Raw genomic sequence first — 20,154 nt, forward strand, 5'->3', positions numbered from 1 at the left:
ATGGTTTCTGCTGATAAATCAGAGCTTAGTCTTATTAGTTCTCCTTTTTAGACAACTTTTCAGTTCTTCTGAGTTGCTATCAGGATTCCTGTCTTTGGCTTTGAAAAGTCTGATTACGTCTTGGTGGTTTTCCTTTGGGGTCTATGGTGTTTGGAGTTTGTTCAGTTCTTGAATGGCCATCTTCTCATCTTTCATAATGTTAGGAAGGTTGTCTTCTAACAATTCTCAAACAATATTCTTTATAGGTTTTCTTGTCTCTTCTTGAGTTAGAATTCTTATCAGTTATTTCTCTTGATAATGTCCCACATGAATCTTAGAGGCTTTCTACAGTTTTTGTTTTTTCTTCTGCTTGTTCCTCTGTTTTCTCAGGCGTTGTCTCAATCCACTGAAGATGCCAAAATAGCATTATTTTGAATTCTTTGTCAAGTAGTTCCAATTTAATTTGCTGACTGTATTTTGGTCACTTGTTTCTTTGTGTAAGCTGAAATTGTCTGCTTGCTTTAAAACATTGTGAAGTCATATTTATATTTAATTGATAACTATATTGGTGTGTTCTCAGGCACTCAGCACCTGTCTCTGGTGGATGCAGTAAAGACTGTAAGTGTGAACAATTATTTTGTTCACTGTTTGTGTAGCGCAGTTCACATTGTAGCGTAGATCACAAGCCTCCAGAAGCAGGGGTATTCCGCCTGGAGTCTGACCCCAGGTAGAGCCATTAAGTTACTGCGGGTGGGGACTGGCCATGTCTCGAGCTACCAGGAGGGCAAGAAACAAAGGAGAATTACACCCTCCCTAACTGCCAACCTCTAGCCATGGTCCTGAACCCGCAGATCATGGTATCAGAAACCACTCGCAGAAGCTCAAGATGGCCACGCTGCTCTAAGTCAGCCTACCGCCTGCTCGCGCGCAGGTGTTCTTCTCCCAGTGCTCTGTTCTACTTCCTCTTCGAGTTAGCGTTCAACCCAGCTCTCCGCCCTGTCCTCTGAAGCTCAGGGTTCCAGGGTCACCACCTACATCTGGTGCTCTTGGCCTCCCAGGCCTTTGTTGCAGAGCATGTGCTCAGTGCATCTGCCTACTCCTTCATCTTGCCACAGTAGTCCTCAACAGTTTTAAGGAAACATTAAATCCTAATAAAGATCATACCTAACAATCCATGTAGAATACCACCTGCCAAATATGAGGAAATGAAGAAACTTTAAACAAACACAAAATTTTTTAAGAAAAGTTGATGATTTTTTATTTCTATTTAATAATCTAAGCTTAGGTTAACCTTGAATTTACCCCGGAAGGAGAGACTGTGGTGTTGGTGTTGGGCCATTCAGGGCATACATGCTTATACTGCTGATTCCACTGCTTCCCAGACTGCCAGCACTCGGGGCTGACTGGGTGCTGCGATCCTGGTAATTCAAGGGCAGGGTCTGAGGCCTGGCATAGTAGTAGGGAGTTGAGTGAGCATCTCTTGGTAATGCTTGAGCAAATAATGTGGCATAGCTCGAAACCTTAAAACAAAATTAAAATGCATTAGGAATATGGAGATGTGAAAAGATAAGCATCAGATTTTCTGTAACGGGATTTTGTTCTCAATGCACAATAATTATACTTTTAAATATGCCAAAACTGTTTTAGAAAATGTTCTGAATTCTAACAACGCTAACATTGTCCAGTAGAACCTAAACAAACAGAAAGCTCAAATAATTGTGAACACCTTGGCATTTTATAAAATGAGCAGGGGTTCATCAATCAGAGTAAGCTTCTAGGATGAGTATGATGTTTCTAGCCCCAGTCTTCAGCTTTTTGAGCTTCAAGTTTCTATAATAGACAGAAAGCAGCCAAAAGAGCTTTTTCAAATACTACATAACACACATCAATCCGGTGTGGTAAAATGAAATTTTCATTTTGCTGCTGTTGTTAAGTGCTACTGTGTCAGTTCTGACTCGCAGCGACCCTGTATATGGGTTCTGAGAAGCAGCTGGTGAGTTTGAACCAGCAACCTTGCGGTCCAAATTGACCTTTCAGTCCACAGTTCATCCTATACACCAGGCATTCCCTAGTATAGCATTAATTGGTGTGCTTCACAATGTTACCTAAAAGCACAAGGAAAATCTCCAGGCCTTCTAATGCATAAACAATTATCTAACAACTTTACCAAGTAAAAATAATGAAATCTGATCATGTATGCTGTTTTATGACACATTATCACATCTATAACAACAATTCAGGAAAACAGCTTAAGGGAACACTGCCCACAGTGATTAAAAAAAAAAAAGAAGAAAGACACCTTGGACCTTTCATGAATATTTGGACAACTAGGTAAGTTTTTTTTGCTTTACTCATATTATTTTGTTAACTACAGAACCTGAGTCCTATCAAACTTTAGTGCAATCCTCCCAACTAAAGACAGTAAAGCTCTTTTTAAAAGACATAAAGTTGCTAAAATAATCACTATTTACCTTGTTTGGTTGCTTACGTGGGTCTTCACTAAGGCTCAGAAGGAGGTAGAGTATTGACCACTTATTTTTCAAAACTCCCTGTATAGAAAGAAAATTAACATTACAAAAATTCTGTATTACTCTCAAATTTTACCTTCCTCTCCATTAAATTACACTTTTCCCAACAACTGTTGTTATTGAGTGCCATCAAGTCAGTTCCAACTCACAGTGACCCTGCCTAAAGCTTTCAAGCAGCAGCTGACAGTTCTGAACTGCGGGCCTTGCTTATTCCACAGCGCCACACCAGAGCTTCCATCCCAACTTAGAAACACATTTTAAAATTCACATGGCAACATTAAATCTAAACTTGTTCATTTTTCAGATAACACAAATAGCACTGCACGGCAGAAAGCAAGAAAAGATCAAAGTCTCCAGATTTATATCCAAGGATCCTTCAACCCTGTAAATGACTCCAAAGTCCCGTACAAGTACAATTTTTAAATTGCCCTATTCCTGAAAACCAGTACTTTCTCCTTCAACAACTTTGATAATAACCAACTTCCCAAGCATACTGATTATGAGAAAAATGCCATCAGAAAATATGTGCGTCCCTCTTCCCTCCCCTCTTTACCTATGCCTCATTCATTCAGGGAACAAAATACAGTATTATTTAAATCAAAAAAGATTTCTGCTGTGTAAGACACAGGTCTCAGTATCATGTGCTCTCCACACTCAGATTTAAACTGGAACGCACTCATAGGCTGGTTTCTGTGGGGCAGTCAGCATACGGAGCGCACTCACTTCCAACAATGAGACGTTCAGACCTCATCTCCCAGACTGATCTCCAGCAGCCAGGCCAGGCCTCACAAGGCTTTAGCTTCAATTTCACTAGTTCTTTACAGAAAAATTTCATCCTGGGTATTTAAATTATGGTATAACTCTAAAAATTGATTTGTACCATTTTTTCAAAAATTCAATTCAATAAAGTCCCCATCTGGAGCAATAAAGATTAATACATGGACCAGTCCTAAAGAAGTCCTCAGTTAAGTGGTGGACAGACAAATGTAGATAATAAATTATATGACAGGACAAAACGTATTTCAAGACCAACCCAGACTCAGGTAACCATGAAAAGATTCCTAGAGGAGATCTATTACATCTCTTAGAAAGATGCTGCTGTCGTTGTCAGTGTGTGGAGTCGGTTCCTGTAGAGGGTGGGTTTCCAAGGAGCCGCTGGTAGGTTTGAACCACCAACCTTGTGGTTAGCAGTCCAGTGTTTATCATACAGCACTACATCAGAAGTCCTTAGTAAAATAAGGTGATGAAAATGGGAAAGAAAGTGAACAAACACAGTCTTTCCAAGAAACACATACACTTGGCTAAAGCTAGGAGTTGTTGTTGTTGTTAAGTGCCATCGAGTCGGTTCAAAGCTAGGAGAGAGAATAAAATGTTTAAATCAAGTGAAAAGTCATCAAAGGAGGCATGGTTTTTCTGTACCAAGAAATTTAGAGTTTAAGCTACAGATAACCGTAAGTCTTTGAGAATTGTATGTAGAAGGTGAAACGATCAAATCATGCATTTAGAAAAGTCACAGTGACAGTTGTATGAACAAGTTATGCTTATTTTTGTTGTTGATATCAAGTGCCATCAAGTCAGTTCTCACTCATAGCTACCCAGTATAGGGTTTCTGAGGAGCAGCTGGTGGATTTGAACTGCTGACTTTGCAATTAGCAGACCAATGTTTATCCTACAATACCACACCAGGATTCCATTGTTGTTGTTCTAGAAGAAGACAAAACTAGAAACTAGACATTAATTTAAAAGATTACAGTAATTTGAAATGCAAACTATGATGATCCAAATTTAGATGGAAGAAGTACAGCCAGAATGTTCCTTAGAAGCCAGGGTGGTAAGACATTGTACTTAGGACATGTTATCAAGAAGAGACAAGAAACCAACTTTGGTAAAGTACTGGTCGGTAAAAAAGAGGAAGACACTCATGAGATGGAATGACACAATGACTGCAAATATAGCAAAGCTATAAAGCTCTGTGAAAACAGATCGCCATATCTGTCTCCTACAAAACAGGATGGTGGGTGTGAACCTTTCAGCTAACAGCTGAATAATTAACCACTGTGGCGCTGTGGGTTAATGTGCCAGACTGCAAAGCCGTTTGAACTGCAAAGTCAGCAGTTCAAGCTCACCAGCTGCTCCTCGGAAACCCTATACTGGGTCTTATGGGTCAGAACCGACTAGCCGGCACTTTATAACAACATGCCACCAGTGCTCCTTATACAAGAAGGCTTCAAAAACATCAGCAAAAAATGAATGAAAAGATAACAGTTTCTTCACAAACTTTTTGAAGCCCCCTCATATGTAAAAGCAAAATACGTAAACTGAAAAACACTGGAAAAACACATGAGTTTAATCATTTGCATTAGGTGCAACTTGTAATTCTTATTTTACTTGTAATAATAACTTAAGATTCTTAGGCCACTCGTGAAGTTAGCTGAAAGGGTCTGGAGGACCAGTCTGATTGTCTGCTTTGAAAGGTCACAGCCTTGAAAGCCCTATGGAGTTGGACTCTACACATAGAGTACATCATGAAAGCCCTATGGAGTTGGACTCTACACATCGAATCCATCATGAAAGTCCTATGGAATTAGAAACTACACATCGAATCCATCATGGAAGCCCTAAGGAGTTGGACTCTACACATCGAATCCATCATGGAAGCCCTATAGAGTTGGACTCTACACATTGAATCCATCATGGAAGCCCTATGGAGTTGGACTGTACACATCGAGTACATCATGGAAGCCCTATGAAGTTGGACTCTACACATTGAATCCATCATGGAAGCCCTATGGAGTTGGACTGTACACATCGAGTACATCATGGAAGCCCTATGGAGTTGGACTCTACACATTGAATCCATCATGGAAGCGCTGTGGAGTTGGACTCTACACATCGAAGCCATCATGGATGCCTTATGGAGTTGGACCCTACTCATCGAATCCATCTTGGAAGCCCGATGGAGTCGGACTCTACACATCGAGTACATCATGGAAGCCCTATGGAGTTGAACTCTACACATCGAAGCCATCATGAAAGCCCGATGGAGGTGGACTCTACACATTGAATCCATCACGGAAGTCCTATGGAGTTGGACTCTACACATCGAATCCATCATGGAAGCCCTATGGAGTTGGAATCTGTACACATGGAGTCCTTCATAGTGGGGACCAACTGGACGGCAGCTACCAACAACAGTCCTCTAACTCAATCGCGTGTTCAACCTCTCCAGCTCCCACCATCTTCTCTATGAAAGGAGGCAGACAGCTAGAAGAATTAAGTTCCTTTATAGGCAATAATCACACACACAAAGCATCCTATTGCTCAAGTGATTTATTTGGTGTACAGGCTAACAAACTACCATGTGTCTGTCAGTCTGTCATATTGCAGTGGCTTGCATGTTGCTGTGATGCTGGAAGCTATACCATCAGCACATTACACACCAACAGTCACCCATGGTGGACAGGTTTCAGCTTAGCTTCTAAAGTAAGACAAACGGAGTACTTGTAAATGTGTAGCCACTGAAAGACTTGTGAAAACTGTAGGAGCACTGTCAAATAGCACTAACTGATGAAGATCAAAGACCACAGCTTTCAGCATGGGTTGCACCCCAATGTAAAGAGAACAAAAATCCTCACCACTGATAACATCAAGATAAATGGACAAAAGATTGAACGTGCCAAAGACTTGATTTTACTTAGATCCACTATCAACATTCATGGAAATAGCAGTCGAGAAATCAAAGGTTGTACTGCATTAGGAAATCTGCTACAAAATACCTCTTTTAATTGTTCTAGAGCAAAGATGTCAGTTTGAGGACTAACCCAACCCATGGAATTTTTAACAGCCTGACATGCATGTCAAAGGTGGACAGTAAAGATGATCATAGAAGAACGGATGCATTTGAGTTTCGGTGTTGTTGTTGTTAACTGTCATCAAATCACTTCCGACTCATAGCGACCCTGTATAGGATTTCCAAGGAATAGTTGGTGAGCTTGAAGCACCAACCTTGTGGTTCAAACCGATGTTGCATTCCAGCACATTAACCCAGTGCCACACCAAGACTCCACTTTTGGTGTTACAGAAGATTATTTGAAAGTGCCATGGACTGCCAGACTGCCAGAAGACCAAACAAATCTGTGTTGGTAGAAGTACAGCCAGAATATTCCTCAGAAGCCAGTATGGCCAGTCCCTGGAGAAGGACATCAAGCTTGTGTAAAGTGGAGGGTCAACGAAAAAGAGGAAGAGCCCAAATGTGAATGTGATGGATTGGCACGGTGGCAGCAGCAATGGGCTCAAGCATAAAAACGACTGTGAGGAGGGTGCAGGGCCACGCAGTACACACAGTTGGACACACGTCACTATGAGTTGGAACCGACTCAACGAAATCTAACAACAACAACAAAGTTAACAAACTACCTTATAAATAAAGCAAGTTAGAAAAACCATTCATTTCTACAGTCTCAAAACCCAATCAAAAAGTTCCAAATCAAAAAACAGCTTTAAAGTTACTCAAACAGCAGTACAAATTATGACCCAATGAACAAAATTCAAGTGCAATAAATAAAAAAAGCTTTTGCTTGCATATGCAAATAAGTCAACAAATCTACCAATGTGCTTTCTACAGTAACATAATTAAGGCTTCTGTAATAGAATTTTAAATGTAAATAATTCTGATCTATTATTTTTCCAATTACCTTGTCATCTGATAAGCATTTTATCATTAAATCCAACGAATACTTAGTTCTATAAAACTTTTTTTAAAAAAGGCATACTGTTTAACAAATTAAAATCCATTACCCAATAAAGAAGTTTAAATGTGATGCCACAAAAAAATGTTCAAATGTCCCTATACCACTCATACTATCTTCACCAATAATGAAATGCTTTTCAAAACTGTGTAATACCTGTGAATGAAGTTTTCTGTGGAGTTCTGAAAATAATGCAACATCTGCTTCTCTTCTTTGTCGAATAACTGAAAGGTTAGAAGACAAACTCAGCATGTGAACCACAAACACTGAAATTCATTTTTATACTGCTTCACCAACAGGCAACCTCAAGTGTTGAAAAATTCCTATACTTTAGAATCAAAAGACTTACAGAAGTGAGTTTTTAGTTGTATGAATTTAAATTCATTTAATCTCTCCAAACATGTATAAAATATGGGCATTATTGGCATGATCTCAGAGTTGGTATGAAAACTAGCCAAGATAATAAAAATGATGTAGTCTTTCTCATTCTATATATTAAACATTAATAAAAGGAGTGAGAAAGCCTATCATTGACTTAACACATGAACGAATAATGGGTACTGGAAACAAGAAATGAGAATTAAAATATTCTTTGAATCCTCTAGCATAGTGATTATGAGTCAAGCTGCTAACTAACCTCAAGGTCAACAGTTCGAAACTGCCCGCTGCTCTGCGGTAGAAAGATGAGGCTTTCTGCTCCTGTAAAGATTTACAGCCTCAGAAACCCTACACAGGGTTGTTATGAGTCGCTACTAACTCTACGGACACCACCACCACCAAATTCAAGGAGTAGTCATAATGATATTTTATGATAGCTAACATATACAGCAATGTGTTGTATGTCTTGTTTCAGTCACAAATATATTAGTTAATTACTGTTTCAAACTAAAGCCAAAATAACTTATTGTCTCATTGTCAACAACTAATTCACTGTATTAATAAACAAAGGTAGAAAGATGCCTTTGGGATCATTCCAACTACATTTATTTATTTCAGCATAAAAGGCGCCCTGACAGCAAAGTGCTTGTGTGCTCCGCTACGGACCAGATTGTTAGCTATTCAAACTTCCTTAGCACTGCATGGGACGCAGGTGGGAGCGTCTGCTTCTGAGAAGACGTACAGGCCCAGAAATCCTCTGGGCACTTCTACTCTGTGCTACATGATCACTGAGAGTTGAAGGGCAGTGGGTTTGCTGGGCTACAGCAAAATCAAGAAGCCAATAGGTGGTGTGAACAATTATTGTGGGTCAGCTGCCTGCTAATCAATCACCGAGGGGTTCAAATCCTCCCACAGCTGCTGTAGAAAGCCTGGGAATCTGCTTCTGAAACAATCCGCCACTGAGAGTCTCCCGGAGCCCAGTCCACTCTGACACAGGACACCGTCTTTAGTCGGAATATTCACCGACAACTGGTGGTTGTTGTTGTTAAGTGCTGTCGAATTAGTTCTGACTCACAATCAGGCGATCCTGAATAGGGTTTCCAAGGAGCAGCTAATGAATTTGAACCACTAACCCTGCAGTTCAAACTGACCTTGCAGTTCTGTGTACTAACCCAAAGCGCCACACCAGAACGTGGTAGCAAATGAAAAGTTCAGGTGACACTTTTGTTACATGAAAAGAAAGCTACAGATCAGATTCTAAATCCCTTGAGTGACTAGATGCACTTGCTTATGTTTACAAAAGCAGAGAGCAGACTTCCTTAAACATACGAAGTAGCCTTTCAAAGACATACTTTGTTAAACCTCAAACAGGTACTACTTTAAAAGATAAATTATAATTTCAGTGATGTTAATGAATTTTTGTGTTTAACCCAGTTTAGTAGCATAACTTTTTAAAAATCTTAAGAGGCAAAAATGAAACTCTAGAAGAAATGGACACATTTCTAGAAATATACTATCTCCCTAAACTAACACAAACTGAAGTATAAATTTTCAACAGACCCATAAAAATGAAAACAATGAAGAGGTCATTAAAAAAAAATCCCCCCAAAAAAATACTGGCTTATATGGTTTCACTGAAGAATTCTTCCAAACAATCAAAGAGGTGACAGTAATTTTACACAAACTATTCCAAAATACACAAAAGGGTACAACATTCCAAATTCATCCAATGAAGACAACATAACCCTGATGACATGGCCAGATAAAAACCCCACTATAAAAGACAGCATTATAGACCAATATCCATCCCTCATAAATACTGATGAAATAATTCTCAACAAAATCCTAGCCAATAGCATCCAACACTGTATCAAAAATCGTTATAATAAATCACAACCAAGTGAGCATCGCACCAGGTATGATGAGGTGGATTGGCATTGGCTGGCTGAGTCCACTCAGGCAGTGCAGTCACTATATCCGTCAGCCTCATCAAGGGTCTTCCTCATGTTCACTAACCCTCTAGTATGTCAAGCATGATGTCCTTCAGGAGGGGCTGGTCCCTCCTGAAATTATGCCCAAAGTCAAGCTGATGCCTCACCGTCCTCACTTCTAAGTAGCAAACTTAAGTGTCCCTAATTTAGGGCACAAACAGTCCATGAAACATAACTGAAAATGCACAAGTGGGACAAGAGAAACTACACAACTAGGAGCTCTTAAAAGCGAAGTGCCTACGTGCATCCAAAAGGGTGAAAAGAGGCATCCTGATGTGGTGCTGTCGGATTAGCACAGGACTGCTAACCACAAGGTCAGCAGTTCAAACCCACCAGCTGCCCCTTAAATACTCTATGCAGAGCCTCTATGAGTTGTAACTGACTTAACAGCATTTAACAATAGACTATCTTTAAAGTATACAAGAAACTTTGACACCTCAACCACAAAAAGACATACAATTCAATTTAAAAATGGGCAAGGGACATGAGCAAACACTTCACCAAAGAAGATACTCAGGTGGCCAACAAATACATGAAGTAATGTTGTAAATCAAAACAGCAATATTATCTCAGCTCGGCAAGCCTCAAAAACTCAGCAAAGAGCCGATATGTAGGAATGGAAAAACTCACAGTGCTGGTGGAGTGCCTGTGGAAAGACTATGGTGCTCCTTTGTTGTTGCGAAGTGCTGTCAGTCCGACCTAGGGCCCTGTATAGGGTTACTGAGGAGCGGCTGGTAGGTGTGGACTGCCAGGCTTGTAGTTAGCAGTCAAGTACTTATCCTACAGCACCACACCAGGACTCCCCCTTACACAGGCAGAAATAGAACCATATGATGCAGCCATTCCACCACTAGGTAGAGCCACAACAAATGTCATCGAGTGGTTCCAACTCATAGCAACACTGACCAGGGTTTCAGGGGCTGTTCATCTTTACAGGAGCAGAAAACCTCTTCTCCTGAGGAGTTGCTGACGAGTTTGAACTGCTGACCTTGCAGCCTGCGGTCCACTGCTTACCCTACAGTGTCACACCAGGGCTCTTTATGGCAGTAGTCACATCCAACATTTGTTCTCCTGTGACTGATTTTACAAGCATATTCTCCAGGTTCATCCTTGTTGTAAAATGGTTCAAGAATCCATTGTGTGGCAGAGGGTGTGTCCACATATGCATTTGTATGGAAATATATTCAGATATACAGTAAGGAATACAAAGAAAGGTTTTTGAGCTAACCGAACCCCCTATGGGCTTGAGAGCTGAGGAGCACAGTCTCATCTAGGTCAACCAGAGCAACAGCACTTGGCTGGTTGGCTATGTGCCGTGGAGTCGGTTCTGACTCACAGCGACCCTGTACAGGGTTTCTGAGTCTGTAAATCCTTACGGGAGCAGAAAACCTCATCGTGCTCCCACGGAACCGCTGGTAGTCTCAAACTGCTGACCCTCAGGACAGATGGCATCCCGATTTGTAACCACTATGACATCTTACTTTGGTAGTTGTGAGTAGGGTTGTAAAAGGTTGAAAGTGGCCATCTAAGATACAACTATTAGTCTCTTCCTATTCAGAGCAAAGAAGAATACAGGAAATCAAATGCTCAAGGAAACAAAGACTCAAAAGACCTAATGGACCATGTGAAGCACAGTAATCTCGACCAACTGCTCTGATCAGGACCAGACTCGGAGAAAAATGTAGAGCAAAATTCAAATTAGTTTAAAAAATTTTTTAGACTATGGTCTTTAGACACCCTTCAAACCTGGAACTGAATCCACTCCCAGAGACAAGCTTTCAGCCAAGCAACAGACAGGCCTACTAAGCGAACAATAACAACCACGAAAAACGAGAAACGTAGTCCTCAAAACAATGAACCACAGGCAGCCTAAAGGGCAGCATTTGCCTAAAACCAAAGCTCAGAAGGCAGGCAGGTGTAGGGAAGATGTGTGACTGGAAGTGGGGACCCAGGGAGGAAGTGGGCTGGGCACTAGTACAGTGAAGGGATCACAACAAAACATGCTAGTTGTTGGACAAGAAACTGATGTTCTTTGTAAATTTTCACACAAGCCACAATAAAATGCTAAGATATTAAATATATTCTCAGCCAATTACATTTAGCCTTAAATGTTCTCGTTCTTTGTAGAAAGAATGACTGACTTGAAAGTCTCTGGTGATGCAAACGGTTAAGCACTTGGCTAGTATCTGGAAGGTTGGTGATCAAATCCAGAGGCGCTTCAGAAAACAGACCTGGTGATCTACTTCTACAATATCCAGGCACTGAGAACCCACAGGACCAAAGCTTCACGCTATAAAACACAGCGGTCACCATGAGTTGGGATCAACTCCTCAGCAAAAGGTTTGGCTTGGCTTTTTTCATTAACTTGGCTTCCTAGCCAACATTTCTTTATATTCAGCAGCTGTGAACAAATCATAGCTATATAAATCATAAACCAGAGATTATATAATCATAATCACATTCGACCTTTCATATAAAGTTAAAGCTATCTACAAAACATACTGCTGAAAGGTGTATTTAACAAAACTAATGCAATTAAAATTTAATGTAATTTGCTATTGTACATTGAAACATATATAAATACACTCCCAAATTAACAAAACAAAACAAAAAACAAGTAATTTTCCTGAGGACCATAGGTTGGTTTGAAGTACGGGGTCAGCAGTTCAAACCCAGCAGCCACTCCTTGGAAACCACCTGCAGGGTCGCCAGGAGTTGGAACCAAATAGGTGGCACTTCACCACCACCAGCACTAGCACTTCGTACATTATTATTCTGAAGCAGCTATGGTCACACTGGGCTAAGGTCCTCAATTCAAACAGCAAATGTCCTGGAGCCACCAAACTACCACAGGGCCACAGCACGGCCTCTGTCTCTGAGTTCAGCAGCATCTCCTGGGCCCTAATCCTGCAGGGAATGAGATGATGATGGGCAGGAAGAAGGCCAACGCCCCCATTAAAGCAGCTGGAACACAACAGTGACCTTTTTTTGACCTGGGCAACTCCTCTCCTCGACAGGACCCAGTGGGGCTGTCCAAGCATCAGGTACTGCACACACTGGCAGGAGGCCCTCCCCTCCCACCAAAGCTATCCCAGCTGAGGGGAAGAAACTGGAAGCAAAGAAAGAGTCTGAGGAGTCCAATGATGGCATGAACTTTGGCCTTTTGTCACTAAACCCCTTTTCAAAGAAAATCTGTAACTAGTTCAACTCTTTAAAAACAAACAAATGTGAAGTTCTCTCTATTGAATAAGACTAATTCTAATTAATATATATACTAGGGCAATAAAATAATAAATAAGAGTAAGAATGAACTTATGGATTTACAAACAGTTTCATTCTACTAGATTGCTAAACAAAGCAAAATACATCTTGAATTAGAAGCCCTAGTTGTCAATGTGAAAAACTAAAACTAATAAATGTTAAATTAGTTGTCATACATGATCACTTTTGTTATTTATTTCAATATCAAATGTACTTTACATCTGAAGCCAACAACATATTTAAAAAATTAACTTTGCCAATGTCATTGCAGAGGATAAAACTACCCTAACTCAAATCATTTAATTTACCAACAACTATAATCAAACTTTAAAAATGGTAACATGAGCAAAAAATATTTCTGAAAATTAATGAAATATGATAAACCCAATGTTGACCATTACATGGGAGGACAATTAATCATGTTCTATCAACTACAGTTGTCAACACTCAAGGAGCTGGTGCTTACCGCGGTGCTCAAGAGAAGTTGGTGGACATCTGCCTGGAATGGGACTGAATGTGACAGTATACCTATACTGAGTCAATCTACTCCTGGAGGCCGCAGGCTGAGAGCTGGACTGCTAGCCACAAGGTCAGCAGTACAAACCCACCAGTCACTCTGAAGGAGAAACATGAGCCCAGAAACCCTACAGAGGATTGCTGTGAGTCAGAACCAACAGGATGGCCATGAACGGAAGGGGACCTTTCAGAAAAATAAACTATATATAAGAGAAACAATGTGAACATACATAGTTTCTTCTTAAAAAAAAACAAAACAGTAAGAGATTTCCATGAATTATTCATTGTAACTATGTAGTCAGTCATCAGCTCTTCTCTTAAATTGAACTTTAGAAAAATATTCTTTATATTTGTTTCATATTTCCAAATGTTTACCATGAGACCTTGAAAAGTAAATTTGTAAAAGTAATGGTTCAGAACATACACAAACAAAATCTTCATGTACAAATTAAAATCTTTTCATTCCCTTGTCCATAAACGATTTGAAGTCCTCTAGTATGTAAAGTAAAAGGAGCTCTGGTAACTCAGTGGTTACAAATCGGGCTGTGTGAACCTCAGAGTCAGCAGTTCGAAACTACCAGCTGTTCTGAGGGAGAAAGATGAGGCTTTCTGCTCCCGTAAAGATTTACTCCCTCGGAAACCCTGTACAGGGTCGCTATGGGTCGGAACCTACTCCACGGCACATAACAACAACAACAAGAGCATGTTAAGTAAAGTACCTAGCAGTTGTAGTTCTTAGTAATAATCAAGCATATATAATCTTTATAGGAGTAGAAAGCCTCATCTTTCTCCCGCGGAGCGACTGGTAGTTTCGAACCGCTGACCTTATGGTTCGCAGCCCAATTCGTAACCACTCTGGTAGCGTAGTGGTTACGAATTGGGCTGCGAACCTTAAGGTCAGCGGTTCGAAACTACCAGCCACTCCGCGGGAGAAAGATGAGGCTTTCTACTCCCGTAAGGATTTACACCTTCGGAAACCCTGTACAGGGTCGCTATGGGTCGGAACCGACTCGACGGCACTTAACAACAACAACAACACTACCAGAGCTCGTATATATTAGGGCTCAGAAAAAGAAGTACACTGGAGGACTGGTGCATGTTTTATGGCATACACTCTCAACGAAACTAACAAAATTTTTTTATAAAAATAGTGTAATGTTCTAAGGTTTATAGTTTCACACATGAAAGGAGATTAAGTCCTTATAAGTTAGCACAATTGCTGCTGCTGGGTGTCACTAAGTTGATTTAAATTTTTTTCTATCCCTACTTTTACGTAATATATGCACACTAAGTAACATCAAAATCTTTTAAACTTAAATTACTTCTTCTTGTTGTTGTTGTTGTGAAGTGCCATCAACAACTGAGTTCCGACTCATAGCAACCCTGTGTAAGTTTCCCAGGGAGTGGCTGGTGGTTTGAACTACCAACCTCACAGTTAGCAATCCCGTGCTTATCCTACAGCAACACACCAGGACTCCAATTATGCAATTACTAATTACTAGCTAGCTTTAAGTACTCACGAGCCACAACAAACACTTTCTATCATCCAGTTGACGCAGAAGCCAGCTTAGTTACACATCTCTTCAATAGAGCCATCCACACAGAGTATTTCCTAAACCACAGTTAATAATGCAACAGCTGAATGCTCTGTGTCAAAACACCAGACCTCCTAGAAGGTATCAAGTTTGCAAAACACTTAGCAATCAAGCTAAGGAAACAACATAGTTCACAAAATCATGATCTGCATCCTAGTGAAGTGAGGAGCATCCGGGATCTTACAACCTTGCAAGTCCCACCCATGATGCAACCATGGGTCTCTACTCATCAGGAGCAAAATAGTAAGAAGGCAGTCTCAAGCTCAAAACACAAAGTAGCCTGCATGACCACAACCGCAGCTACTCTGAGACCAGAAGGACGAGATGATACCCAGTTACTACCACTGACTCTTCTGATTGGGGTGACAATAGTTGATCCTGAATGAAATAGGAAAACTAAGGAGCAAAACTCAAATTCTTATTGAAAAGGTAGAAAGAAAGAAAAAAAAAACCTAGACAAACTATAACAGTAAAAAAGAGAGAAAAAGAGAACTCCCCAAGAAACTTTTTCAACCTGAGATGACCTTTATTTAAGTGAAAAAGAAGAGAGGCATACAAAACAAAGGATATTACACATAAGCCCAGCACTCTACTTAAAAGCCATCACTAAGACCAAAAGGTCAACAAGATAAATGGGAAGAGAATCTAGAAGACTGGCAAGGGGACAAAAGGAACACAATTACGGAGAACACTGACACACTGTGATAAACATAACAAATGTCACTGAAACAACATGTGGAAACTGTCATTATGGGAACTTGTTCTCTAAACCTTAACCAAAAATGCAGTAAAATATTATTTTTTAAAAGAAAAAAGCCCAGAGGCCCATTTTGTTTCGGTAGCTAATTAGTTAAGACACTAGCAGGGAAAATGTAATCATATTCAAGACAGGATTCCCTGTCCGCTGGAGCCTGGCTCATACATTCCCAGAGAACTGTGAGCAATACAGAACTGGTCACTTCACCTGAGACTGCAGCAATTCTTATTCGTGGTTCTCTATACTTCAAACCCAAGCTTTCTTTGCCACAGAAAATTCTAGATGTGAAGATAGGTAGAATAGCCTTACTTTATGCAATCACATAATCCATTAATAAACTATTTGTTAATAAATGGAATAGGTGTCAATGTCAAAAGTTTCCTTCTCTAAGAAATTCACATTAAGAAAGCTCTAAACATCATTGTAGAGTTAAAATGTTCAAATATGGGAGTTCCAAAGAACTAGAATTTTGGATGTTGACAACTGTAGAAGCAATAGTTGCTTGTTTTAAGACCAAGACAATGTGCTGTGTTGTCTGGTTGTGACAGCTCATGTTTTGTGCCAACTTGACTTGGTCAGGGTCTCAGTGATTGGCAATTGAGACAGTTATCCCCAGGATGAGAGCTAATAGAACGCAATCACCTCTATGATGAGACGAACAGCCAAGTGACTGAAAGGAAGTTTCCTCAGGATGTGGCCCACTTCCAATATACGTGACACCAAGCAGAGCTTGCTGCTTTCTGCTGGGTCTGGAGCCTGCGGCATGTGGCTCATCAGCCAACCTCCACGGGAGTCGTCAGCCTGCCATCTTACCTGCCAATTTGCCTGCCTATCATCTGACCTGCTGATCTTGCTTCAACAGCCCTGCAGCCATGGGCGTCAGAAGCCTCCAGCCTGACATCTGACCCACAGACTTGAGACTTGCCCCCTCTACAGCTGTGTGAGCCAGTTCCTTGATACAAACTATCTCTCTCTACAAAAGCAAAACCAGTGAAACACACATTATCTATATCTATATATGTATATATACATATGTTGTGTTGTTGTGAAGTGCTGTCGAGTCAGTTCCAAACCATAGAGACTCTGTACGGGGGTTCAGAGGAGTGGCTGGCAAGCCTGAACTCCCGACCTTGCAGTTCAATCGACCTTGCAATCCAGCGCATTAAGCCACAGTACCATAACCAGGACTCCTAGATAGAGATACATAGAGATAGACAGACAGACAGATATATATATATATATATACTTCACTGGTTTTGTTTCACTAGAGAACCCAGTCTCCAACACTGGTCAGAGGTGTAGAATATTAAACACTAAAATATAAGGGAAGTAGGAAGTTACATTAAGCCCTTTTATTTTAAGAGAAATAGGAAGAGTTATATTAAGTCCTTTTATCGGACACACTCAACTAAATGTTTTTATAATACTATTTAAAATAAACCCCATTCACAATAGTCTAATAAAAGACAAAACTGAGTTGTCATTTTTAATAATAGAATTAAAATGTGCTTGGGAACTATGCACACACTATAAACACATGCATACACATCCTTTAAACTTTGACAAGTTCAAGAATCTAACAAGTGACAAAATTTTTAAAGATTACATACGTTCTTTCTTGATTTTTTCAGCTACCAGAAATTCGTCTCTTTCAACAGTGGGGGCGAAGTTGCTGCCAATAACTCGCACGGCGTACTGGAACTGCTGGGCTGCATCAGCTGAAAGAGAACATAACAATGTCAAAGCTCGGAAGCAATTAAAGAGAAACAAAAAGATTTCAATGATTACCAATCAATGTAAGTCTAAACTGCTGGAAGCTTTTAGTTCAAGATAGTACACTGAGCACATACGTCAATTTACTTTTCCACCTTCCCAAGATCTTCACTGGAAGGACGGACCCAAATTCACAGCTCTGAAGTCGGGCTGAGAGCCACAGTGATCCTACAGGACAGAGTGAATGACCCCACAGATAGGACAGAGGAGAGCTGCCCCAGAGAGAGTCCTAGCACTGGACTACTGACCATAAGGTCAGCAGATCACAGCCACCAGCCACTTCAGAAACTATATGTAGAGTTGCTATCAGTCACAACCGACTCAATGGCTCACAACAACAAGTTTCCCAGAAGTAGAGCATCACATCTTTCTCACTCAGTGTGGCTGGTGGACTAGAACCTCCAGAACTCTGGTTCAGGCTGAACCCTTAACCCCTGTTCCACCAGAGTTCCTCCGAAAGGGCAGAAAGGTGATTTAAAAATGAAAACAAAACGAGTGACTGACAGAATGAAATGATTCAGCAAAGACTGGGGACAGCATACAGCAATAGCCAGACAGTCTGAATAAATTCTAAAAGAGACAATAAATTAGACCGATAATCAGAGTTGGATCATCACAGTCTAAACATGATGCATGAGAGGGGGCCTCGCAAAAGGGTCTCGACGAAATTCCAAGTTTAAAATCAACAAACACAAAAAAACAAAAGTCAATCATGGTAAAATCACAGAATTTTGGTATAAATTCTGCTCCCACTTTAGACTAAGACGGTAGCTTCAACATACATGCTTGCCTCCACATCCTTCAAATCTCCACTAAACTGGAAATACTCGTGACCATCAGAGCACAACTGCTCTTCCCAAGATTCTCAGTCGAGAATTGTTCAGAAGTAGATCAGCAGGCCGGCCCTTCTTTCAAGAAGCCTCTAGGTGGACTCATACCTCCACCCTTCCAGTTAGCAGCTGAGCACACCCAGGGTCACCTGAATTAGAGATTTCAAAACAATAAAGCACAGGCCTACAAAAACAAACAATATAAAAGTGAGCAAGGAAAATTCAACAAAATTTAAGAAAAGGAAAGCAGATGAATGATTTCAGAGGACAGTAAAAACTAAAAGCTAAATGTGAGTGTAAGAAAGGGCAAACAAGTGGGAAGACATAGCCAGGAAGAAATTCAATTCCTACTAAGAACCCCAGTGAAGCTTGGGACATGAAGGAACTTGATACCTTGATGTCACTGTAAACGGGACTGCAGATAGGACCGAAAAAGGAGGACTGGCTACAAATGGAAAACAGTTTGTCTCCTAAGTCCCCCAATGTCAGCAATACAAGCAGAAAACGATCAATACCCCCAGCTACCAAAGCTAAACAAAGCAAATCTGGATGGACGTAAGCAAAGCAGAAGAATATTCCGTACAGTTAACAGCCTGCACTTGACTTCAAACCCTCCTTCTGGAACACTGAAGTCAAAATTCCTCTGTAGGGAAAACTCAACAGGTCAAGAGAAAAGGGAGCTAGCACACCAAGAGACAACTCCTCCATCAAACAGGCCCCTGTCCATTTCCTCTACTGAGAAGCTCAAGCCCTGACAACTCTGCTCGAGTACAGAAACCTTCTAAGTCAACCCGCCTCTACACAAATGTCAACATCTAACATGCAAGAGGTGAAAGAGCGACAATATAAGAAATAGAAAACCTGGAAAGAAAAAAAAAAAATCTTAAACTATAAAATCACCTTAGAGAGTAGTGGATATAATGTACCTGGGAAATCAAAACAGGATGTTAATAACTCTATTCAGAGAAGATACACTCTTGAGAATTAAAAATATGATAGAAATTTAAAAAGTCAATAGAAAGCATGAAATAAAAACTTGAAGAATTCTCTCAGAAAATGAAACAAGAAAAGAGAGAGAAATTCAGAAAACAAAGTAAGAGAAGCAACATACCAGAGTGGGAGAGCCATCAACCAAATAAGAGTCCAAAGCAGATAAGGAAAGGGAGGGTATTAGAGAGTATCTGTATCAAAGACAGTACCCCAGAAAAGACACGGAGGTCTAGGTGGAAAGTCCATGACATACCCGGCACAATGAAGAAGGAACAGGAACAACGGGACAGGTAGAGCTTCTGTGCCTACAGCAACAGTGTTTAGCCCCAGGATGAAATCCTGATTCCACCTCGACAGAAGTGTACTGCCAATCTGGAAAGCGCTTCTAACATATCTGTAAGGACCTGGGGACAGGAAGAATGGTTGCCCACTACAGACTCAGGAGTAAAAGAAGGCTAAGATGAAGAGGAAATGTGCTAAAATCTTCCATTATTACAGTAATAATTCCATTATTAGACTGAAGTACTAATTAGGCAAACATACCCTGCCTATCTGTCCACCTATAAACCAAAAAGGAAAAAACCCCACTGCCATGAAGTCGATTCTGACTCTACCAACTCTGTATAGGGTTTCCGAGACTGGTGAATTCGAACTGCTGACCTTGTGCTAAATCCTAAAGTTACCAGCACACACACCTGGATCCAACAACTTTACACAATGCTAAATTCAGTTCTCCCACTCAAGGGAGCAGCTCATTAGAGAATAGATACCCGCTATCTACAGCTTCCAATACAAACCATTATCCTGC

At 40.6% G+C, this 20,154-nt stretch overlaps 1 protein-coding gene across 1 annotated transcript in view; it reads right to left on the bottom strand.

Annotated features, from left to right (window-relative positions):
- The window catches only part of TUBGCP3 (tubulin, gamma complex associated protein 3), a 151,896-nt gene that overhangs the window by 107,310 nt on the left and 24,432 nt on the right, over window positions 1-20,154 (bottom strand). The window contains 4 exon segments of the mRNA XM_006851544.1: window positions 1,282-1,499; window positions 2,451-2,528; window positions 7,412-7,479; window positions 17,364-17,471. Coding sequence (XP_006851607.1) covers window positions 1,282-1,499; window positions 2,451-2,528; window positions 7,412-7,479; window positions 17,364-17,471 — 472 coding nt within the window.

This window comes from Chrysochloris asiatica, unplaced genomic scaffold (assembly GCF_000296735.1).
Source record: "Chrysochloris asiatica unplaced genomic scaffold, ChrAsi1.0 scaffold00029, whole genome shotgun sequence".
In the NCBI taxonomy this organism is placed as follows: Eukaryota; Metazoa; Chordata; class Mammalia; order Afrosoricida; family Chrysochloridae; genus Chrysochloris; species Chrysochloris asiatica.